The 23,348-nt window shown below is 57.6% G+C and overlaps 1 protein-coding gene across 10 annotated transcripts; it reads left to right on the top strand.

The window, feature by feature from the left end:
- Positions 1–1,462: 1,462 nt before the first annotated feature.
- On the top strand, positions 1,463–23,309 carry EHBP1L1 (EH domain binding protein 1 like 1). 10 transcript variants are annotated; one of them, XM_066347511.1, is made up of 21 exons: positions 1,464–1,864; positions 4,789–4,846; positions 5,051–5,146; positions 5,882–5,935; positions 6,015–6,193; positions 6,270–6,412; positions 6,864–6,899; positions 6,987–7,055; positions 7,140–7,302; positions 7,458–8,745; positions 8,881–9,522; positions 9,980–10,137; positions 10,222–10,270; positions 12,349–12,984; positions 19,266–19,317; positions 19,437–19,492; positions 19,594–19,717; positions 19,984–20,083; positions 22,452–22,525; positions 22,613–22,727; positions 22,846–22,992. In XM_066347511.1, exons 1-21 carry the CDS (start codon positions 1,761–1,763, stop codon positions 22,943–22,945), a joined length of 4,296 nt encoding a protein of 1,431 aa, XP_066203608.1. In that variant the 5' UTR covers positions 1,464–1,760; the 3' UTR covers positions 22,946–22,992. The 10 variants fall into 10 exon arrangements, with proteins under 10 accessions (XP_066203442.1, XP_066203369.1, XP_066203608.1 ...); XM_066347345.1 differs by having other exon boundaries at positions 1,463–1,864; positions 7,458–9,522; positions 19,597–19,717; XM_066347272.1 differs by having other exon boundaries at positions 1,463–1,864; positions 7,458–9,522.
- Positions 23,310–23,348: the final 39 nt, after the last annotated feature.

Below are 23,348 nucleotides of genomic sequence, written 5' to 3'. Positions count from 1 at the left end.
GGAGTGCCCTGTGGGTGGGAGGAAAGAGCTGCAGAGGTAGAAGGAGGTGAATTCGCCGCCCCCCAGGCCTCCCAGAGGCCAGAGAAAACCGGAAGGAGAGATGGCTGCAGGGCTCCAGGCTTTGCAACCCGGCGGTTAGGGGTGATTGGGGTCCCAGACACTCCCCATTCCTCAGTCATACAGGCCTGGACCCGCCCCACAGCTCTTGGGAGCTGAGGGCTCTAAGCACAAGGTTTTCTCTTACAGAGGAAAAGGAGGGCCACGCTGCTGAGACTGGGATTGAAGCCTGGTTGTCAAGCCCACCAGGGGAAGCCTGTGCATTTGGGGACGGTGGGTGCTCATTCTTTCACACCTGCACACAAGCATCCGCACGAATTCCGAGACAGACAAAGGGGAGGAGAGGGGACCTTGAGGTCGCACACTTAGGCTTTTGGGTTGCTCATACCCACGCCCTGCTTAGTTACTTGCCTCCTGGAGACAACTCAGCTGGTACTCCAGGCAGAGATGTTCTGCTCAAGCTGAATAGCGTCAGGCTTCGGTGCATTGCCAAACTTTGCAGAGCTGGCAGGGAGGGAAAAGGCTGGTGTGCTGCCCCAGGAGGTTCTCTAACCCTGGGCCTGACAACTGCACCTCATTACCATGCAGGGCGGGCTGGTAGGCATGGGCTCTAGTCTAGGTGTGAACTGAGTAGCTAACGCCCAAGGCAGACTTCTCAGGGGAGGGAGAGGAAAAATACACACTGCCCTGTTGGTGATAACGGGTTCTACTTTATGAACCTCGCAAAATCAGCCAGGCTCCGTACTCAATGTAGGGTTTCCAAGTACAAATACAAATTTCCAGGGTTTCATTCTCTCAATTTTTTTGTAAAAGGTGGAACTATAATATAATTATCCCTACTTAACAGAGGTAGAAACTGAGGCCCAGAGTGGTAGTGCTTTGCCCAAGGTCACACACTTGTAGGAAGTCTGGATTGGAACCACCAGCTGCTTGTGAAATGTTGGGACTGTCCTCCCACTTGGCAGCTGAGGAGTCAGGTTCTGAGACTGGCAAATGGGTGCTGTCCACAGGTAGAGCCACCTAGGTGGGTACCTGACTGCTCCTTCCTGCTCTGGTTAAGAAGTGGGTGGCAACAGGAGTCTGCCAGCCCGGTGCTGAGGACGGTGGGCTGTCGCTCACATTCGCACTGTGATCCTGACCTAGTCTCTTCCTTTTCTGGGTCTCTGTTTCCCAGCCTGTGAAATGGGGCCACCAGCGTACCCCGCAAGGCTGCGGGCAGAAAGGGAGGTGGCCCTGGCAGCACTCGCGAGGGCAGCACCAAGTTGCTGGTTGCCCTCTCCCTGGCAAGCGCGTTCACACAGCTCCGGGGCGCAGCGAGCAGGCGAGGCGGTCCTGGCCTCCCCCGGCCACTTCGCGGTCGAGCAAAGGCCCCGGAAGCCTACCCGCCCCGCCCCCGCCAGAGCCCCGCCCGCCTTCAGACGGGGGTGCGGCTCCAGGAAACGGCGCGCTCTCCGCTCAGCACTCCAGCTACCCGAGGCGCCCTAGTGGACCCCGCGGATTCAGCCAGACCATCCAGCGGACCCCTGAGGAGGCAGCGGGGACAGCAGCCCAGGGTCTGGCCTTGGTCACCTCCTTGGTCACAGACGGGGCGGGCAGCGCGGCTAGGAGCTAGGGAAGCCATGGGGATCTGGGCCAGGCCAGCGATGGCAGGACAGCGGGAGCCCCAGATCTAAGGAACAGGCGGCGGGGCGCCGGGGGGGGCCATGACCTCGGTGTGGAAGCGTCTGCAGCGAGTAGGCAAGCGGGCTGCCAAGTTCCAGTTTGTGGCCTGTTACCACGAGCTGGTGGTGGAGTGCACCAAGAAATGGTGAGTGGACGGAGGCCTCAGGGACTCCCAGACTGGCTAGGACCCCATCCCACCATTGGAGCCTGAGAGAACCCTGTCCCCAGCCCCATGGCTAAAGTGGCTCCTACCTCCAGCTTGGGCCCTGCTGTCCCAGGCACAGAAGCTCAAAGGGGCCTTTGCAGCTTGTGGGACCCCCTAGAGTTGAGGGGTGTGGGTGCTTTGGGGGAGTGGAGGTTAGGACTTCCGGCCCTGAGAATCTCTCTGGGCTCACACTTCCCTCAGCTGCGCTCAGGGCTGGGGGGAAGGGAGGCCTCCTGCTTTTGGCCAGAGGGATGGTTCAGGGTGGCATCAGGAAAGGGAGCAAGTTTTGAGGTGTGCTGACAACCAGGCTGGGGCAGAACCCTCATGGACCTCAGTCCAGCTCAGAACAAGGATGCTGTCCCCTCCTTCCCTGCCCACTTGAGCCAGAGGTCTAGCCTTCAGCTAGACTGGGCTTTGGGAGGCTGGATTCATCTCCACAATGCCCTTAAAAGGGGAAACTGAGCACTAGGAGGAATGAGGAGGGAGGCGGGAGTGGCTTAAAGGGGCCTGAGGGCCTAGGAGCTAGGAGACTGTGAGTCCCAGAAGAGAAGGCCTGGAGAGGCGAGGTGGCAGGGTGGGGGGTCTGTGGGGGCTGCAGGACCTGGCTTGGACTGCCGAGGGGCCCAGAGGCATCTTATTCACATGTCCCCACGGCAGCTGCCTAGGCCCCTGCGTCACTCCCTAAATATATGTGCTCACTGGTGTCAGCTTCCCTTGGCTGGATTAAGGCACAGCTGTGGGGATCTTACCGGCCAGGCAGGGCTAAATTTAGGCTCCCAAGAGGAAGGGCTGCTGGGGTACTCAGGGACCTTTGGGTCCAATGGGAGGGGAGTGAAAGGAGGCTGGGGTCCCTCGGGTAGCTGCCATACATATTCCTGGTCTTGATGGGCCAGCCATGGGCCATGCATTTCTTTCAGTGAGGCCCAGAGAGGGCAAGGGCTGGCTGGGATAATATAGCACAGGGCTGGTCTTGAACTCTGGCCTCTGGCTTCTACCTTCTTCCCCAGCACCCTGGGTAAGGACAGAGGGATGCTGGGCATGGTCTCAGAGAGCAGGCCAAGGGTGTGGCCAGTGTCAATGCTTGTGAGTCACAGGGGGCAGTCAGGGCCTCCTGGGCTCCTGCGTCTGGAGCCCAGGTTAGGAAGCTGCCCAGGAGGGTGTGCCCAGCCTGAGTCAGGCTGCTTGACCAGGCCCCGCCCCCCCAGACACCCCTTGTCCACTTCCCTTTTCTGGGAAGTCCCCATGGATCCCCTTACTCAGCTACTGCCTGCAGTTTGGGGTTGGGGGGAAGAGCTTGGCTCCAGGCCAGAGGACTCTATGGTCAGTTGTGTGACCTTGACTCCCCCAATTTCTGGGTCTCAGCATCCTCAGGGGTTGACAAGAGAGGCATTTATCTTGGCTTAGATTCTAGAGGGGCAGTGAACTGGGTGAACCTGAGTCCTGGCATGGGACTAGGTCCTGGCACTGAGGACTCTTGTGCAGCCCTCAGCCATTCCCACCCTCCTGGCCAGCAGTTGAACCCACTAACCCAAAGGGGTCCTCTCGCTCCAAGGCCCCGCTATGTGTCAGCTTCGTGTCTGGGCCCTGCAAGGCGATTCTGTCTTCTTGATTTGTCCATCTCCTCACCTCTCTGCCTGTCCCCCAGGTGTGTCCCACCAGCACATGCTGTTCAGCTTGCTGTGATCTGGAAGTCTTCCTTGATGCAGAACCTTCCCCCCAAAGCTCTGGGTTTGAGAAGTGGGGAGCATGGCAGACTCTCCCGGCCCCTGAGCCCAGCAAAGGACTGAGCATGGGAGGCCCTAGGAGGGTGTCTGATAACAAGCGGACCCTCTGCCTCTCTGACCACTCATCCTCTGACCCCAGGCCTCCCCCTACTCTTGGGCCTTACATTTACCATTCCTTCTGCCTTGAGCCCTCCTCCACTCATGCCTCTGCTCCCACACCCAGCCTCAGGGGGCTCTCTCTTGTCTCCCTGAAGTCAGCTTGTTAATTTCTTTTTCTTCTTGATTGGCACTCTTCCCTCACCTTTGTTGTCCTCAGCCCCATTAAGGTCTTGCCCCTTCTCCCAACTGGGCTGGGTATATGGTATGCACTCCACAAATATTTTTATTTATTTTTTATTTTATTTTTATTTTTTATTTTTTTTGTGTGTGTATTTTTCTGAAGTTGGAAATGGGGAGGTAGTCAGACAGACTCCCGCATGCGCCCAACCGGGATCCACCCAGCATGCCCACCAGGGGGCGATGCTCTGCCCATCTGGGGTGTCGCTCTGTTGCAAACAGAGCCATTCTAGCGCCTGAGGCAGAGGCCACAGAGCCATCCTCAGCGCCCGGGCCAACTTTGCTCCAGTGGAGCCCTGGCTGCGGGAGGGGAAGAGAGACACAGAGAGGAAGGCGAGGGGGAGGGGTGGAGAAGCATATGATTGCTTCTCCTGTGTGCCCTGGACGGGAATCGAACCCGGGACTCCTGCACTCCAGGCCGACGCTCTACCACTGAGCCAACCAGCCAGGACCCACAAATATTTTTGAGTGAATGGACTTGTTTTACCCTGGTCTGTGTCTCTTGCAGGGTCCTTGCTGTGTTTCTCTGTATCTCATAGTCTCTGTGTATGCCTGTCTCTCTTTATGTCTCTTTCTCCCTGTCTTTCTTCCTAATCCCCGCTGTCCCACATTGGGCTTTTGCCCTTCTGCCCTGGGCCCCACCCTGCTTCAGCAGCCCCACCCTGCTCCCTGTGGCCCCAGATAAGGGGCTGTCCATGCCCTCTCTTGGGGGCGGGGCATGTGGGCAGAGGGAAGATCCCGGAGAAGATGGAGAGGCTGGGAAGCCTGACTGAATAGACCCCTCTCCTCCTCCACCTCTCCCAGGCAACCGGATAAGTTAGTGGTGGTGTGGACCCGGAGGAACCGACGCATCTGCTCCAAGGTGGGGGAGATGTTAATTGGGGACCCAGATTAGGGGTGGGGCCAATGAGGGAGTGTGAGTGAAGTGGGTGAGGGCGGATGGAGTCATGGAGTCAGGTTCAGATCATAATCCACAGAACGGAGAAAGATGTGATCAAGGTTGGAGACAGGGCAAAGGGTGAGGGGAGAGTTAAGATTGAGGGAGGACTCAGACTGCTCCTTGTAGGCCCACAGCTGGCAGCCGGGCATCCAGAATCCATACCGGGGCACTGTGGTATGGATGGTACCTGAGAACGTGGACATCTCCGTGACCCTATACAGGGTGAGTCTCTAGCCCCCCACATAGAAGGGACTGGGCTGGGGATTACAGCCTCAGGCAACCACAGGGTTCCCTGGGTGGGTTATCAATCCAAATTGGAAAGAACAGAGTGGTGAAACCAACAATCATAGCAGGAGCCTACTCAGTGTGAGTAGCCAGGAGGTCTCCCTGGAGGAGGTCACATTTACCCTCCACATGTGGTAGGAGAAACAAGTAGGATAAGAAGCTGGGGAGCAGCCTGACCAGGAGGTGGCACAGTGGATAGAATGTCAGACTGGGATGCAGAGGACCCAGGTTCAAGACCCCGAGGTCGCCAGCTTGAGCACAGGCTCATCTGGTTTGAGGAAAAGCCCACCAGCCTGAACCCAAGGTCGCTGGCTCCAGCAAGGGGTTACTCGGTCTGCTGAAGGCCCGCGGTCAAGGCACATATGAGAAAGCAATCAGTGAACAACTAAGGTGTTGCAACGCGCAACGAAAAACTGATGATTGATGCTTCTCATCTCTCTCCGTTCCTGTCTGTCTGTCCCTGTCTATCCCTCTCTCTGACTTACTCTCTGTCTCTGTAAAAAATAAATAAATAAATAAAAATTTAAAAAACAAACAAACAAAAAAAGAAGCTAGGGAGCATCAGGGCAGGACAGACCAGCGTGCGTGAAGGCCCTGACTGAATGTCCCCTGCGCCAGCACAGGCTCCTTGCCCTGCACTGCCCCGCACTCACCGGTGCCCCCTTTTCCCAGGACCCCCATGTGGACCAGTATGAGGCCAAAGAGTGGACGTTCGTTATTGAGAATGTGAGTGACTGGGGCAGGCTGGACTCTGGGCTCTAGGGGACTCTGGGGCAGCACTGATGCTCAGTCCCCTGGCCCACAGGAGTCCAAGGGACAGCGGAAGGTGCTGGCCTCTGCCGAGGTGGACCTGGCCCGCCACGCAGGGCCCTTGCCTGCCCAAGTCCCACTGCGGCTGCGGCTGAAGGCCAAGTCAGTCAAGGTGGTGCACGCGGAGTTGAGCCTCACGCTCTCGGGTGTGCTGCTGCGAGAGGGCCGTGCCACGTGAGTGCCAGCCTGCCCTCCTTGGCCCTAGTCTCAACCACGACCCCAGCCCTCAACCCTGACGTCTGACCCCCAGGGACGATGACATGCAGAGTCTTGCGAGCCTCATGAGCGTGAAGCCTAGTGACGTGGGCAACTTGGACGACTTTGCTGAGAGTGATGAGGAGGAGGCTAATGGTCCGGGGGCCCCTGAGGCACGGGCTCGTGCTCCCCAGCCAGGTGGGTTCACAGCCTGCCATGGATTGAGACCACCAAAACCTAGGGAGGGTGGGCAATATATATAAGCCGCTTGCCGTGTTGGGGCAGAGCCAGCTTGTGCACGTCCAGTGATGTGAGCTCACTACTGCCCAGGCGGCTCTGACCTGCCCTGCAGCTCTGGTTGTCCGATCTTGGCCCCTGTGGTGGCCTGGGTCCTTAGCCAAGTCCTGCAGGATGTGTTCCCAGTGCCTCCCCATGCCCCGGCCCTCTTCTTACCCCTGTGTGGGTGCCTGTCCAGCTTTGTGCCTGCCCTCCCATAGCTGCACCAAAAGCGCACACCCCGCCCATCGCATGCTCAGCCACCAGCTCCTCATCCCTCCCTTTGGCTTATTAAGGCTTTTTTTCTGTCTGTCCTTGTGGTTCTCTCTCTCTCTCTCTCTCTCTGCCTTCGTGGGCCTGTCTCTTCTCGCAGGCCGGGGCGCTGCCCTGAGGCCGGGCCGTTTCCCAGGTAGGCCCAGCACTCTCGTTGGAGGGAGGGGTCAGATCTGCAGCACTGGGCCCTGGGCTGACTCTGCCCCCTCAAACCCTCCCCCAGATTCCTCTCGGGAGCTGAAGACACTTTGTGAGGAGGAGGAGGAGGGCCGAGCACGGCCCCAGCAGGCAGGTGAGGTCCAAGCTAGGGTTCAGAGGGGATTGGACCTGCAGTCACAGGGCCCAGGCCTCAGCGCCCTCCTTCCTTCTTCTCCAGCTGCCAGACCTTCCAGTGCTGAGGATACCAGCCCAGCCCCTGTGAGTGTCCCTGTGCCCCCAGCGAGGGTCTCCCGAGGCCAGGGGTCAGAGCCAGCTACTGTAGCCGGGGGCCAGGTAGGACCTGACGCCCCAAGGTCCCCCGGTACCCTGCCAGAGACACGGTGAGCTTTGGAACCAGCTCCACCCCCCCCCCCATGCCCTGCTCACCCCCTGCCAACCTGCTTTTCCATTGCCCCGGCAACCTGAAGGGGTGGGGGTGGGGCTGAGGGTGGGGTCCCAATGCCTCCCTCAGTGCCCGCTCCTGCTCTCTCCTCAGGTCCTCAAGACATGCAGGCCAGGATTTGGCCCCCATCCCGGCTCCTCGGCTCCGGAAAGGCTCTGATGCCCCCTGGCCCTCAGTCCCCCAAGGGAAGGATGAGGCCCCCAAAGCCTCAGGGGCTCCTCCGGCAGGAGTGGGTCCTGCTGGCAAGACCCAGGCCCAGGCAAGCCCTCTGGAAGGGACAGAGGCCAAAGGAGCCAGGCCGAGTGCAGGCATTGAGCATGGAGGCTACAGAAACTCTCTGGGAAGGCAGGAAGCTAAGGTTGAGGAAAGCCCCCCTGAGGACAGGGCAGAGGCCAGTGTGGGGGACACTGAGCAGGGGTCAGGAGTCAGAGGTGTGAACACTGAGAGATCAGAGGTCAGAGCTGGGGAGGCTGAGGAAGTTAGTCAAAGGGATGCTGAACAGAAGTCAAAGGTGAGACATGTGGACACTAAGGGACCAGAAGCTACAGGGTTGATGCCTGAGGCAAGATTCAAGGGGACTCCCGAGGCTCCTCGGAGGGGCTCTCAGGGGATGACAGCGGTCAGGACCAGAAATGAGGCTCCTACAACCCAGAGCTCTCCCCCAGCAGAGCCGGCGGGGCATCCCGGGCATCTCAGTGACACCCAGGGGGCTAGGGCCGCTGCAGGCCAGGAGGAGGGCTCGCCCACAGCTGACCAGGGGGCAATGTCTAGGGATCTGGGGGTCTGGAAGGTAGAAATTGGGGACTTGAGGGGCCTGGGAACAGAGGCAAGGGTGGCAGACTCAGAGATTTTGGGGACCCAGGAGACAGAAGCACAGGGATCAGGACTCCCAAAGATAGAGACTGGGACAGCAGAGGCTGAGACACTGGGGGCCCCGGATACAGTGGCAGCAAGGCCAGGGCTCCTGCAGTCAGAAGCTGCTGGGATGGCAGAGGCTGAAGGACTGGGGGCCCAGGGGCTAACTGGGGGCTCAGGGGTGCTGAGGAGAGAAGCCAAGGTAGCAGAGCCTGCAATATTGGGGTCCCAGAAGACAGAGGTGGGAGCTTCTGAGGTGCCAGTGATAGAGGCTGGGAGGACAGAGGCTGAGACACTCGGGACCCAGGAGACGGAGGTGGGGGGTTTAGGGGTCTCAGTAATACAATCTGAGGGATCAGGGACCCAGGAAACAGAGTTAGGGAGTTCTGAGGTTCCAGGGTTTGAGACTGAGGCAGCAGAAGCTGAGATATTGGGGACCCGGGAGAAAACAGGTGAGGGTTCAAGTATCCCAGAGATAGAATCTGAGCTAGCAGGGGCCCAAGAAACAGAGGTCGGGGGGTCAGAGGTTCCAGGGGTGGAGACTGAGGCAGCAGGAGCTGAGATATTGGGGACCCGGGAGAAAACAGGTGAGGGTTCAAGTGTCCCAGAGATAGAATCTGAGCTAGCAGGGGCCCAGGAAACAGAGGTTGGGGGGTCAGAGGTTCCAGGGGTGGAGACTGAGGCAGCAGGAGCTGAGATATTGGGGACCCAGGTGATCACATCTGGGGGCTCAAGGGTCCCAGAGATGGAGACTGAGACAGCAGGGGCCCAGGAGGCAGAGGTGGGGGATTTAGGGGTCTCAGGGCCAGAGTTTGGAATAGCAGAGGCTGAGGGACTGGAGACTCAACAAACAGAAACTACAGTTTCGGAGTCTGAGAAGGCTGAGATCTCAGGGGTCCTGGCTGCAGAGCCTAGGCCTGGGGGAAGCCTCCCGTACAAGGCTTTACAGATTCCAGTTACTAAGCATGGAGGTTTAGGGCCTCAGGGAGCAGAGGCAGAGACTTCAGTTTTGAGGGTCCAGGAGGTGGAAGCTAGAGTTTTAGGGATTTATGAGGCCAAGTCTGGGGCTTGGGGGGCCCATGAAGCAGAGATGGAGGTTTTAGGTCCTTCAGAGAACCAATCTGGTGTTTTCGAGGCCCAGGAAGCAGAGGCTGGGGTCTTTGGAACCCAGAAGGGGAGAGAAGCTGAAGCCAGCCTGCCTGAGGCACAGGTGGCCAGTGGGGCAGGGGCTGGGGTGCCCACGCCCTCGGGGGCCTCTTCCCCAGAGGAGCCCGAAGAGGACAGGAGGCTGCCAGGCAGCCAGGTAGGGATGGGGGCTGCCGAGGGCCCAGTCTTCCACTTCCCACTAACCTGGGGCTGAGCTAACGGCGGCTCTGCATGGCCCCACCTGGTCGGCTGGGCTGGGCTGGGGTGGGCCAGGGGCTCAGCTTCAAGGAGCCCCCTCACCCCTTCCTCTCAGGATGCCCTGGCTCCCCATCCTATCTTCCCTGGGCTGCATGGAGTGCGGCATCCCTAAACTGATTTTCTGGGCTGACCTTGAGGTGTGACTGCTGGTGACCTCTGATCTTGCCTGGGGGCCACTGATATTTTAGGCAACTTGGGCAGATACAACCCCAGAGCTGGAAACCCTTTTGCCTGGCTCCAAGGCTTTCTGGCCAGTGGTCTCTGCTGACTCCTGCAAACCCAGAGCTGGGGCTGTTTTATACCCAAGAGGCAGAGAGCACATGGTCACGTTCCCTAAGCTCACTCTGTGTCCCCAGGCTCTGCCAGCCCTGGTCAGCTCCAGCCAGTCCCTACTGGAGTGGTGCCAAGAGGTTACTGCTGGCTATCGTGGCGTCCGCGTCACCAACTTCACTACATCCTGGCGCAACGGTTTGGCCTTCTGTGCCATCCTGCACCGATTCTACCCAGACAAAATGTGAGCTGCCAGAGGTGGTGGGAATGACCTGGAGCCTGCCCTGAGGGCAGTGTGAACCCAGCTCTGACCAGGCTCTCTCCACAGTGACTACGCCGCCCTTGACCCACTCAACATCAAGCAGAACAACAAGCAGGTGAGATGGGAAGGGAACGATGGCTGCAGGGAAGGAGGGTCCAGAGCCAGGCCGAGGTCCAGGTGTGGGGTCTGTCTGTCTGTCTGGAGAAGAATTTGGGCTGCAGGGAAGGAGGGTCCAGAGCCAGGCCGAGGTCCAGGTGTGGGGTCTGTCTGTCTGTCTGGTGGAGAGGAATTTGGGCTGCAGGGAAAGAGGGTCCAGAGCCAGGCTGAGGTCCAGGTGTGGGGTCTGTCTGTCTGTCTGGAGGAGAGGAATTTCGGCTGCAGGGAAAGAGGGTCCAGAGCCAGGCCGAGGTCCAGGTGTGGGGTCTGTCTGTCTGTCTGGAGAAGAATTTGGGCTGCAGGGAAAGAGGGTCCAGAGCCAGGCTGAGGTCCAGGTGTGGGGTCTGTCTGTCTGTCTGGAGGAGAGGAATTTCGGCTGCAGGGAAAGAGGGTCCAGAGCCAGGCCGAGGTCCAGGTGTGGGGTCTGTCTGTCTGTCTGGAGAAGAATTTGGGCTGCAGGGAAAGAGGGTCCAGAGCCAGGCCGAGGTCCAGGTGTGGGGTCTGTCTGTCTGTCTGTCTGGAGAAGAATTTGGGCTGCAGGGAAAGAGGGTCCAGAGCCAGGCCGAGGTCCAGGTGTGGGGTCTGTCTGTCTGTCTGGAGAGGAATTTGGGCTGCAGGGAAAGAGGGTCCAGAGCCAGGCTGAGGTCCAGGTGTGGGGTCTGTCTGTCTGTCTGTCTGGAGGAGAGGAATTTGGGCTGCAGGGAAAGAGGGTCCAGAGCCAGGCTGAGGTCCAGGTGTGGGGTCTGTCTGTCTGTCTGGAGGAGAGGAATTTGGGCTGGTGGGCTCCACCTATGGCTTTTGGAAGTTCTGTTGCCAGCTTTTATCCTCATGTTATTTATTTTATTTGGGTTTTTTTTTTGTGGTGACAGAGTCAGAGAGAGGGACATAGGGACAGAGAGACAGGAAGGGAGAGATGAGAAGCATCAATTCCTCGTTGCAGCACCTTAGTTGTTCATTGATTGCTTTTTTTTCTTTTTCTTTTATTTTTTTAGATTTTATTTATTGATTTTTTATTTTTATTTTTGTATTTTTCTGAAGTTGGAAACCGGGAGGCAGTCAGACTCCCACATGCACCCGACTGGGATCCACCCAGCATGCCCACCAGGGGGCGATGCTCCGCCCATCTTGGGTGTTGCTCTGTTGCAACCAGAGCCATTCTAGTGCCTGAGGCAGAGGCCTTAGAGCCACCCCCAGCGCCCCGGCCAACTTTGCTGCAATGGAACCTTGGCTGCAGCAGGGGAAGAGAGAGACAGAGAGGAAGGAGAGGGGGGAGGGGTGGAGAAGCAGAAGGGCGCTTCTCCTGTGTGCCCTGGCCGGGAATCGAACCCAGGACTCCTGCACGCCAGGCCGACGCTCTACCACTGAGCCAACCGGCCAGGGCTTGATTGCTTTTTTGTTGTTGTTTTGTTTTGTTTTACAAGGACAGAGAGAGAGAGTCAGAGAGAGGGATAGACAGGGACAGACAGACAGGAAGGGAGAGAGATGAGAAGCATCAATCATCAGTTTTTCGTTGCAACACCTTAGTTGTTCACTGATTGCTTTCTCATATGTGCCTTAACTGGGGAGCTACAGCAGACCGAATGACCCCTTGCTCAAGCCAGCGACCTTGGGCTCAAGCTGGTGAACCTTGCTCAAACCAGATGAGCCTGCGCTGAAGCTGGCGACCTCGGAGTCTCGAACCTGGGTCCTCCACATCCCAGTCCGACACTCTATCCACTGTGCCACCGCCTGGTCAGGCTGGTCTTTTAAATTGTTCATTTTCCTTAGTTTAGTTTTTTTTTTCTTAAATAAAAGCATATTTCCAACAACAACAAAAAGCCATATTTCCACTAGATTTTTCCAAAACCACCCTTTCGTGAGCAGTTGCTGGGTAACACCAGTCCCCGCCCTGTTGCTCCACTTCCCTCAATAGGAGGGTGAAGGTGTTGCTAGGCAGATTCGGGCATTCAGGTCGTGAGGACCCTCCGCGGTCCCGGGCGGGACCAAAGCGTACCTGGCGAACACCGGCCTCCACTGACCCGAGCACACCGTTCCTAGGCCTTTGATGGCTTCGCGGCCCTGGGCGTGTCGCGGCTGCTGGAGCCCGCGGACATGGTGCTGCTGTCGGTGCCCGACAAGCTCATCGTCATGACCTACCTGTGCCAGATCCGCGCCTTCTGCACTGGGCAGGAGCTTCAGCTGGTGCAGCTGGAGGGCGGCGGCGGCGCCGGCACGTACCGCGTGGCCAGCACTCGGCCCAGCCCCGCCGACGACCTGGACGCCAGTGGCCTGGCGCAGCGGCTGCGTGAGCACCGGGCCGACGGGCCCGAGGGGCCCAAGGAGGCCACAAGCCGCGTGGAAGGAGTAGCCCCCGAGGTGGCCTCCAAGGACCGCGAGGCCGAGGCTGCCCAGGAGGCGCGCTCCGCGGAGCCCCCAGCCGACCGCCCGCGAGCCGGAGCGTCGGCGCCCCTGGCTGAGGGGCTGGTGAATGGGGCCGGGGCGCCGGGCGCGGGGAGCGTCGTGCGGCTGCGGCGGTCGTCGGTGAACGGGGAGGCCGGGCCGGTACCCCCGCCGCGTGCGCACGGCTCCTTCTCCCACGTGCGGGACGCCGATCTGCTGAAGAAGAGGCGCTCGCGACTGCGGAACAGCAACTCCTTCTCGGTGGACGACCCCGACCCGGGAGCCGTGGCTGCGGTGAGTGGGGGGTAAGGGGCAGATCCTGAGGGGCCCCACGGGCGGAGCTGGCGTGGGACGGGGGGTCCCCGTGGGGGAACACGTGCGGGAGACCCAGCTGGGCTTGGGGAGGCGCTGTCTGATCAGGGGGACCATGGTGCCTGCGGAAGAGCCAAGTGAGGAGCAGTGGGCCTGCAGTGATGCGGGGCAGGTTCCGGGCCCTCGCTGCCAGCCCTGCGTGTATTCTGGCGGTTTTTAAGTCTGGGCATGGAATCAGGGGCTGTAGCAGGAAGTTCCTGGAAGGCTTCAGGTTGTCAGCGTTCAGCTGCAGCGCTGCTGCGCATGGACCATGAAGTGGGCTGCGGCCTTTCTTTCCCTTTCCCTGCAGGTGGCCGGCGGGGGATGGGGGTGGGGTGAGGGGGTGGAGGGGTGGAGGGGTGGAGGGGTGGGGGGCGGTGTCTATAGAGCAGTCGCTGTCCTGGAAGTGGGGAGTAAGGTTTCTATCCTCAAGGGGGCTTTTCAGGGCCTCCCAATCCCAAGATTCTCTGACTTGGGCCTTTAACTTCGCATGCTAGAGACCTATTTCCTCTTTTCTGTGATGGGAGGTTGGAGACTGGAGTCTCTACTGGGCACCCATATCTTCCCACCCCCTGCAGATCTCAGGTCAGAGTCTGCCAGGGTGTCCCGTAGTCACCACAACTCTTTTACAAATTTTAAATTTATTTATTGATTTTAGAGCAACAGGAGCAGGGCTGCGGGGGGGGGGGGGGGGGGGAGACACTGATTTGTTGTTCCACTTATCTGTGCATTCATTGGTTGATTTTTGTATATGCCCTAACTGGGGATCAAACCCCTACAACCTATGGTTAATAAGTTTCAGTTTAGTTCTGTAATGTCAAGAATTTAAAATTAAAAAGTGGATTGGTTAAAAAAAAAAAAACCAAACAAAAAAAACCCCTACAACCTTGGCATATCTAGACGACTCTCCAACTAGCTGAGCCACCCAGCCAGGCCTGGTCACTGCAAGTCTTAAAGGGGAGATGGTCCCAGGAGGGCAGAGGTTTGCTCAAGGACTCAGAGCCCACTGAAGTCTAGGCCGTGGGCTTTCAAGCTGGGACCGCCTGCTACCTCAGCCTGCCTGTGACAAGCAGGAGCAGCTGTCAGGCCACTTCAAGCCTTCAGCTGCCTGGGAGTGGCTCCTGAGTTCCAAGGAAAGGAGAGAATCAACTGGGAAAGACTTTCTGGAAGAAGCAGCCATTTGAGCCAGGCCAATAAGACGGGCAGGTTTTCCAGGGGAAGGGTGGGAGGGGTGGTTCTAAAGTGGAAGGACCTGCACAAGCAAAATATGGCGGCAGGAAATCCCGGTCTCACGTAGGGAGCTGCCAGGCATCTCCCATCAGGTTCCCAGGTGGTGCGAGGCCGGCCTGGGGGACAGTGCAGGGTCAGAGGCGCAGCACTGAGCCTGTGATGAGAGGCAGGCTCTGTCACGCTGGAGATGTGCAGCCACCCCCAGCCTGTATGCCGACCTCTGGGCGCAGCCTTGTTCATGTGTCAGTAGCTTTTTAAATATTAAAACGCAGGCTCCATCCTACAGTCTCCTGAGCCCAAGTCCCAGCATCTGATATCCTTCCAAGGCAGGCCCCCCTCCAGCTCTTGTCCCACAGGAGATATTTGACCAGTGGGTCTGGAGGGGACTTTTCACTGGCCACTGCCATCCCCCATGCCCAAGTGGGAGGATGGCAGGCCTGGTCTCGCCCTTGGGCACTCCTGGAATCCTGGAGTGGGATGAAGTTGGGCACTTTGGAGCTGGGGTGGGGCTGACGCAAGCCGTTAGGAGGGCAGTGTGCCTCTGGTGCAGTTCACCAAGGCTTCCTGGAGCGGCCGTACGAAGGGAGTAGGAAGGGGCCTTGGGGCAGATACAAGGAAGTACTGGAATTCCCATTGCGGCTGGGGTAAGTAAGCGCAGTTGTGCTGAGGTTGTGGTTTCTACTCCCCTGCCTCTGCCTGCTTGGCGGCTGAGCTCTCGCCTGGCCTGTCCCCACACCCCTCATTGACTCCTTTTAAGGAGGAATGACTATCCCATTTTGCAGGTGAGAACACTGAGGCTCAGGGAGATGAAGAAAGAGGCAAAGGGAGTTATACATGTATGAACCTAGGTTCTGAACTCTCTTTTTTTTTTTTTTTTTTTTAAGATTTTACCTATTCACTATAGAGAGGGGAGAGAAAGAGAGAGAGAGAGAGAGAGAGAGAGAAAGAGAGAGAGAGAGACGGGGGGAGGAGCAGGAAGCATCAACTCCCATATGCGCCTTGACCAGGCAAGCCCAGGGTTTCGAACCGGCAACCTCAGCGTTTCCAGGTCAACGCTTTATCCACTGCGCCACCACAGGTCAGGCTCTTTTTTTTTTTTAACAAGAGAGAGGGAGAAAGAAAGACAGGCAGGCAGGAAGGGAGAGAGATGAGAAGCATCAACTCGTAGTTGCAGCACTTTGACTATTCATTGTTTTCTTCTCATATGTGCCTTGATGGGGGGGGGGGCGGGGCAGGGGAGCTCCAGCCAAGCCAGTGACCCCTTGCTCAAGCCAGCGACCTTGGGCTCAAGCCAGTGACCATGGGATCATGTCTATGATCCCATATTCAAGCTGGTGACCCCATGCTCAAGCCAGCGACCTTGGGACTTGAGCATCCCAAGTTGATGATCCATCCTCTGCACCACCACTGGTCAGGCTGAACCTGAACTCTTTGGTTTTGTTTTGTTTTACAGGGACAGAGAGTCAGAGAGAGGGATAGATAGGGACAGACAGACAGGAACAGAGAGAGATGAGAAGCATCAATCATCAGTTTTTCATTGTGACACCTTAGTGGTTCATTGATTGCCCTCTCATATGTGCCTGACCGTGGGCCTTCAGCAGACTGAGTAACCCCTTGCTCGAGCCAGCGACCTTGGGTCCAAGCTGGTGAGCTTTGCTCAAACCAGATGAGCCCGCACTCAAGCTGGCGACCTCGGGATCTCGAACCTGGGTCCTTCCGCATCCCAGTCTGACGTTCTATCCACTGCACCACCACCTGGTCAGGTGAACTCTTTGTATTTTTTATCTTTTTTTTTTTTCCCCTGAAGTTGGAAACGGGGAGGCAGTCAGACTCCCGCATGCGCCCCACCGGGATCCACCCGGCATGCCCACCAGGGGGCAATGCTCTGCCCATCTGGGGCGTTGCTCTGTTGCAACCAGAGCCATTCTAGTGCCTGAGGCAGAGGCCACAGAGCCATCCTCAGCGCCAGGGCTAACTTTGCTCCAATGGAGCCTTAGCTGTGGGAGGGGAAGAGAGAGACAGAGAGGAAGGTGAGGGGGAGGGGTGGAGAAGCAGATGGATGCTTCTCCTGTGTGCCCTGGCCAGGAATCAAACCCGGGACTCCTGCACGCCAAGCCGACGCTCTACCGCTGAGCCAACTGGCCGGGGCCTTTTGTTTTGTTTTGTTTTGTTTTTACAGAGAGAGAGTCAGAGAGAGGGATAGACAGACAGGAATGGAGAGATGAGAAGCATCAATCATGAGTTTTTCGTTGCACATTGCAACACCTTAATTGTTCATTGATTGCTCTCTCATACGTGCTTGACCGCGGGCCTTCAGCAGACCAAGTAACCCCTTGCTTGAGCCAGCAAGCTTGGGTTCAAGCTGGTGAGCTTTTTGCTCAAACCAGATGAGCCCTCGCTCAAACTGGCGACCTCGGGGTCTCGAACTTGCGTTTTCCGCATCCCAGTCTGATGCTCTATCTCCTGCGCCACCGCCTGGTCAGGCCTCTTTGTTTTTTTTAAAGATTTTATTTATTCATTTTAGAGAGAAGAGGGGGAGGGAGAGACAGAGAGAGAGAGAGAGAAGGGGGGAGCAGGAAGCATCAACTCCCATATGTGGCCCTGGCCGGTTGGCTCAGCGGTATAGAGCGTCGGCCTGGCGTGCGGGGGACCCGGGTTCGATTCCCGGCCAGGGCACATAGGAGAAGCACCCATTTGCTTCTCCAACCCCCCTCCTTCCTCTCTGTCTCTCTCTTCCCCTCCCGCAGCCAAGGCTCCATTGGAGCAAAGATGGCCCGGGCGCTGGGGATGGCTCCTTGGCCTCTGCCCCAGGCGCTAGAGTGGCTCTGGTCGCGGCAGAGTGACGCCCCAGAGGGGCAGAGCATCGCCCCCTGGTGGGCAGAGCGTCGCCCCTGGTGGGCGTGCCGGGTGGATCCCGGTCGGGCGCATGCGGGAGTCTGTCTGACTGTCTCTCCCTGTTTCCAGCTTAAAACAAACAAACAAAAAAAAAACAACTCCCATATGTGCCTTGACCAGGCAAGCCCGGGTTTTGAATGGGCGACCTCAGTGTTCCGGGTTGACGCTTTATCCACTGCACCACCACAGGTCAGACCTGAATCCGAATCTTGAATGGTGCCCTCCACTGGGCCCACCACTATTGATTGGCTGATAAAGCCACTTAACCTCTCTGTCCTTTTGCTGAAGATGAGAGGCAAAGGCATGAAAGCCCTTTGCAAAGTAGTCTTTGGACACCACTTTGGGGTGCTTTCTGAAAAGGGAGCTGTGTTTTCCTCAGACGCCTGTCCAGAGCTCTCAACCCTAGGTTGCAAAGGTCTGGGCTTGCTTCCCATTTGACATTCCAGAAGACAAACAGCGGCCCATGGGTGTGTTCAGCACAGAGGCAAACAGTAAATTGGTGGCCAAGTTTGGGAACAAACCTTTGGATTAGACAGCCCTGGGCCCTAGGCCAGGCTGCATGTGAACCTCATCTCTGACCCTGTTTCCTCACCTGTCGAGTGGGGTAGTAGTCGTCCCTGCCTCCCAGGACTGTTGGGAGAACTGAACGAGCCAGTACGTGCACAGTGCCCAGTATATGAATGCTTAGTTGATGTCAGCTATTACTTAATAGTGTTCATGTTAAATGTTTTTTTATTAACCTCATATTATTATGTTAATTAGTGTACCCTGAGTGCATTCTCTGGGTGCCATCCTGTCTGCAGGGGCTACCTCTGGTCAGGGAGACAGGGGTCACCAATAGCCATGATGGGGCAGGGGGTGGGGTCGGAGCTGTGATGGGGAGGAGGCGCAGGGGGACATGGGCAGAACACCTGACCAGCCTGGGACTCAGGGGGTGCTTCAGGAAGCGTGAAGATCAGGGAGGGAGCCAGAAAGAGGTCTGGGAGGTCTAAGGAGTCTCTGGAGGAGGTGGAGATGAGCGAGTCATGAAGGTCAAGTTGGAGTCTCTTAGACTCTAGACTGAGGAAGTTACTTGGGGAAGTGAAAGTCAATGGCTATAGCCAGAGGGTGGAGCCTGGCAGGGGTTCAGGTAGTGGGGGTTGAGGCTGGAGCTGCCAAAAGGCCTTGGCAACAGGCTGGGGGCTGAGGTAGGTAGGTGTGGTGGAGGTGTCAGGAAGACCCCTCAGTTGTGGCTTGAGGGTACAGTCAATAGGCAGGGCATGGGTAGTGGCTGGGGTGGAGCCACCACTGACCCAGGCCAGAGAGGATAGAGCCTGAGGAAGGGGTGTCCAGGGCTGCCTCTCGGGGAGTTGCATGGTGGGGCAGACAGTGAGGTGGTCCAGCCCCTTTCCCTGCCCTGTGACCTAGAGAGGGGCGAAAGCAGGGAGCCATCAACGGGCCTGGTGATCAGCTGAGCTGAGAGTTGGGGGTCCCCAGGTCTGACAGTCCCAGGAAGTTGACAGGGGCAGGGCACATCAGGGGCCAGGCCTGCCCTTCCAGGCTAAAATTGGTAGTTTCAGCCAACCTGTCCTGTTCTTAGGTAATGTGAAGTAGGGCAGACTGTAGGCACTGATTACTGGAGAGTGCCCCCTTTTGGTCAGTATGTGGAAGTGCTGGCTCAGGATGGCTACATCAGGGCAGCTTTGTGTCACTGTGTGGGGCCTTAGCCACCCATGATAGAGATACCAGCTCTACCTGACTAGAGTGACAGGTGGCCTGTGGGAGTTCCATGGAAAAGGGGCAAGAGGGGGAAGGAGAGGCCCCAGCTGGGTTCTTCACAGTCTTTGCTCTTCTTCACTGGGAGACCCCTGTCTCCCTGACTCTCACCAAAGCCTTGTGCAGCTCCAGGAACAGGGATGATGGGGCCCAGAGTGTGGGAATGGACTGGCCCAGGACCACAGGGAGGGTGCAGGCCATGCCCTTTGAGGGGGCACTTTTCCTAGAGGCCTAGAGAGGTGAGCTCTAGGGTGTGGGCTGGGCAGGGTATGGAGCTCCGGCTGGCCCCAGGGCTGGGCTGTTAGGGAACCTCTCCATGCCCTCACTGTCTCCTTCTTCCACAGGAAGGCCTGAGCCCGGCCCCCAGCGCCCCCTTAGCCCCACAGCAGCCTGCCGGTAAGTTGTTTTGAAGGGGTAGTGACCCAGCTTAGCACAGGCTGCTCATAGATCCTGCACTGGGGACCTCTGGAGTCCAGTGTCAGGTAGAGGTGCCTTAGCCTGGTCTCTGTCTGCAGGAGAGAGTCCCACACTGGAGGAACCCCCTGCAAGCCCAGGGGAGGAGGCTGGGCTGGTAAGGTGGGCCGAGGGGGGAGGGCTAAGAAGTGGGCGTTTCCTAGCCAGACCTGGGCGGAGTCCAACACCCCCCTTTCCCATCCCCCCCTTGGACCCCAGCAGCGGTTCCAGGACACAAGTCAATATGTGTGTGCAGAACTGCAGGCCCTGGAACAGGAACAGAGGCAGATAGATGGGCGGGCAGCCCAGGTGGAGACGCAGCTGAGGAGCCTCATGGAGTCAGGTAAGCTGGGCATCTCAAGGCCGCTCCCAACACGTCCCACCGGATCCGCCCTATCCTGCGCCTGTCCTGACCTTGGGAGGAGCTGGGAGGAAGCCATACTAGCTTTATCATCCCCATTTACAGTGGGGCACACAGAGACCCTGAGCAGGGAAGCAGCTTGCCGGAGGCACACAGCCCTGGCTTCTGGGATATCATGACAGAGCCGGCCCCGCCCCAGCCCCACGGGGGTCAGTGGCTGGCCTGGTGACTGTCCAGGCCCGGTTCAGGTGCCAACAGGCTTCAGGAGGAGGTGCTGATACAGGAGTGGTTCACACTGGTCAACAAGAAGAACGCTCTCATCCGGAGGCAAGACCAGCTGCAGCTGCTGTGAGTGCTGGCCCCCAGCCGCCCCTCCCTGTCCACACACTGCCCTGGCCCTCCCAGGGCCCACAGAGCAGAGAAACTTAGCTACTTGGGTTCGAGCAGCTCACTGCTTTCTCTTTCTGTGAAGATCTTTTTGAAAAGTTGCTCAGACATCTTAATTGTTTTCTCTATCTAATTTTCTGTACAGAGTTGTGTACATCTTAAACTGGTGCTATTTTTACTAATGAGAGAAAAATGTGGTGCAGACGGGTCTGGACTGAGTGCCCCCAGTTTGACCCTCTTCTTTTACAGTTAGGAAAGCTGAGGCCCAGAGAGATCTGAGCTGGTTTCCTGAGTGGGGTCAGAAGCCTCTCTGGCCATTATGGCCTTTGTAGTCTTACATGATGGAGTTGGTTTAGCCTCCCTTTTGCATTTTGGATCTTCTTTTTTTGAATAATTTGTTTAATGCTTGCTATTTATGAGTAATGTTCATACAAATCAACCAACTTATTATTTTTATGTGAAAGGAGGGGAGATAGTGAGACAGACTTCCACATCTTCCCAGACTGGGATCCACCCAGCAACCCCTGTCTGGGGATGATGTTCGAATCAATCAAGCTATTTTTAGCACCTGAGGCTGACATACTCAGACCAACCAAACTATCCTCAGCACCCGGGGCCAACGCTTCAACCAATTCAGTCACAGGTTGCAGGAGGACAAGAGGGAAGAGGAAGGGGGAAAGAGGCAGATGGTCGCTTCTTCTGTGTTCCCTGACCGGGAATCAAACCCAGGACGTCCATACGCCAGGCTGATGCTCTAGCCACTGAGCAAGCTGGCCAGGGACAGGTTTTTTTAATTTTTTTTAATTTTTATTTATTTATTTATTTATTTATTTGTATTTTTCTGAAGCTCATGCCTCTGCTCCCACACCCAGCCTCAGGGGGCTCTCTCTTGTCTCCCTGAAGTCAGCTTGTTAATTTCTTTTTCTTCTTGATTGGCACTCTTCCCTCACCTTTGTTGTCCTCAGCCCCATTAAGGTCTTGCCCCTTCTCCCAACTGGGCTGGGTATATGGTATGCACTCCACAAATATTTTTATTTATTTTTAATTTAATTTTTATTTTTTATTTTTTTTTGTGTGTGTGTATTTTTCTGAAGTTGGAAACGGGGAGGTAGTCAGACAGACTCCCGCATGCACCCAACCGGGATCCACCCGGCATGCCCACCAGGGGGCGATGCTCTGCCCATCTGGGGCGTCGCTCTGTTGCAAACAGAGCCATCCTCAACGCCCGGGCCAACTTTGCTCCAGTGGAGCCCTGGCTGTGGGAGGGGAAGAGAGAGACAGAGAGGAAGGCGAGGGGGAGGGGTGGAGAAGCAGATGGGTGTTTCTCCTGTGTGCCCTGGCTGGGAATCGAACCCGGGACTCCCGCACGCCAGGCCGACGCTCTATCACTGAGCCAACCGGCCAGGGTAATTTATTTTTTATTTATTTATTTATTAAATGGTCCTGTTCAATTTTTTTGTTGTTGTTGTATTTTTCTGGAGTTGGAAACGGGGAGGCAGACAGACTCCCGCATGCGCCCGACCGGGATCTACCTGGCATGCCCACCAGGGAGCGATGCTCTGTCCATCTGGGGCGTGCTCTGTTGCAACCAGAACCATTCTAGCGCCTGAGGCAGAGGCCATAGAGCCACCCTCAGCGCCCGAGCCAACTTTGCTCTAATGGAGCTTTGGCTGCGGGAGGGGAAGAGAGAGACAGAGAGGAAGGAGAGGGGGAGGGGTGGAGAAGCAGATTGGCGCTTCTCCTGTGTGCCCTGGCCAGGAATCGAACCTGGGACTTCTGCACGCCAGGCTGACGCTCTACCACTGAGCCAACCATATTTTTTAAAGAGGGGTAGGACTTGATCAGGTAGTGGCACAGTGGATAGAACGTTGACCTGGGATGCTGAGGACCCAGGTTTGAAACCCTGAGGTCCCCAGCTTTAGAGCAGACTTACTAGTTTGAGGGTAGGGTCACTGGCTTGAGCATGGGATCATAGACATGACTCCATGGTTGCTGGCTTGAGCCCAAGGAAATTGACTTTGCTGGAGCCCCCCCCCCCCCCACTTCAAGGCACATATGAGAAGCAATCAATGAACAACTAAAGTGACAGAACTGAGTTGATGCTTCTCATCTCTCTCCCTTTCTCTTTCTCTCTAAAAAAGGAGGGGTTCAGGGGTAGGAGGAGACAATATAAACATCCAGCAGTTGGGGGAACAGAAGAGATGACCAAGTCCAGGCTATAGCTCTGCCCTCAGCCCAGCCCTCTGCAGAACTGGGAGCCCAGGAGTGGTCAGGGCCCTGGGCCACCCCTCCCATTCCTCTTTCCCTGACCTGGCATCCCCACCCCCAGAATGGAGGAGCAGGACTTGGAGCGGAGGTTTGAGTTGCTGAGCCGGGAGCTCCGGGCCATGCTGGCCATCGAAGGTAGGAGAGGGGGCCGGAGGAAAGGGTCTGGAGCTGGGGACTGGGCAGCGGCTGGTGTCTCCTGACCCCCGCCTCCTCTGCCTTCAGACTGGCAGAAGACTACGGCGCAGCAGCACCGAGAGCAGCTCCTGCTAGAAGAGCTGGTGTCGCTGGTGAACCAGCGCGACGAGCTGGTCCGGGACCTGGACCACAGGGAACGGATGTGAGTAGGGCCGGGCCGCGCTGGGAGCCGGGGCGGGGCCGGGTGTGCACTCCCCGAGGTGTGGCTGGCCCGCCCCCGGCTGACCCTCCCGCGTCTGACCCGCGCCCGTTCCGCCCAGCGCCCTGGAGGAGGACGAGCGCCTGGAGCGCGGCCTGGAGCAGCGGCGCCGCAAGCTGAGCCGGCAGCTGAGCCGGCGCGAACGCTGCGTGCTGAGCTGAGGCCGCGCCCACCTGGGGAGTCTTCAGCTTTTCTGTCGCCGCCCCGGGTCACCGCCGTTGGAGGGAGCTCCAAACGACCGGGTCCTCCGGGCTGCCGCGCGCGGCCTGCAGGGGCCGCCTTCACCCTTGACCAGGAGAGGCAGGGAGGTCCTTCGGGCGTAAGAACAGGAGCGGCTGGGCGGCCGTCGGGCGTATTTATTTGAACGTGTGTTTTGTGTGTGTGTGTGTATTCGTGGGGCTGGGGGTCCCCGACAGCAGGGCCCCGGTGTCCAATCCAGGGGATCAGGACGGCTGGGAACTGCTGTGCCCTCTCCCCTCGGCTTCCTGTACCTTGTGAACAATAAAGTTGGACAACGCGACAACGGCGCTGGCTCTGAGGACGCCTGTGGTTTCAATAGACGGA

The sequence above is a fragment of the Saccopteryx leptura genome, chromosome 1 (genome assembly GCF_036850995.1).
Source record: "Saccopteryx leptura isolate mSacLep1 chromosome 1, mSacLep1_pri_phased_curated, whole genome shotgun sequence".
Lineage (NCBI taxonomy): Eukaryota > Metazoa > Chordata > Mammalia > Chiroptera > Emballonuridae > Saccopteryx > Saccopteryx leptura.
The sequence above is the reverse complement of the archived record's forward strand: the minus strand, read 5'-3'. Positions and strand labels throughout refer to the sequence as shown.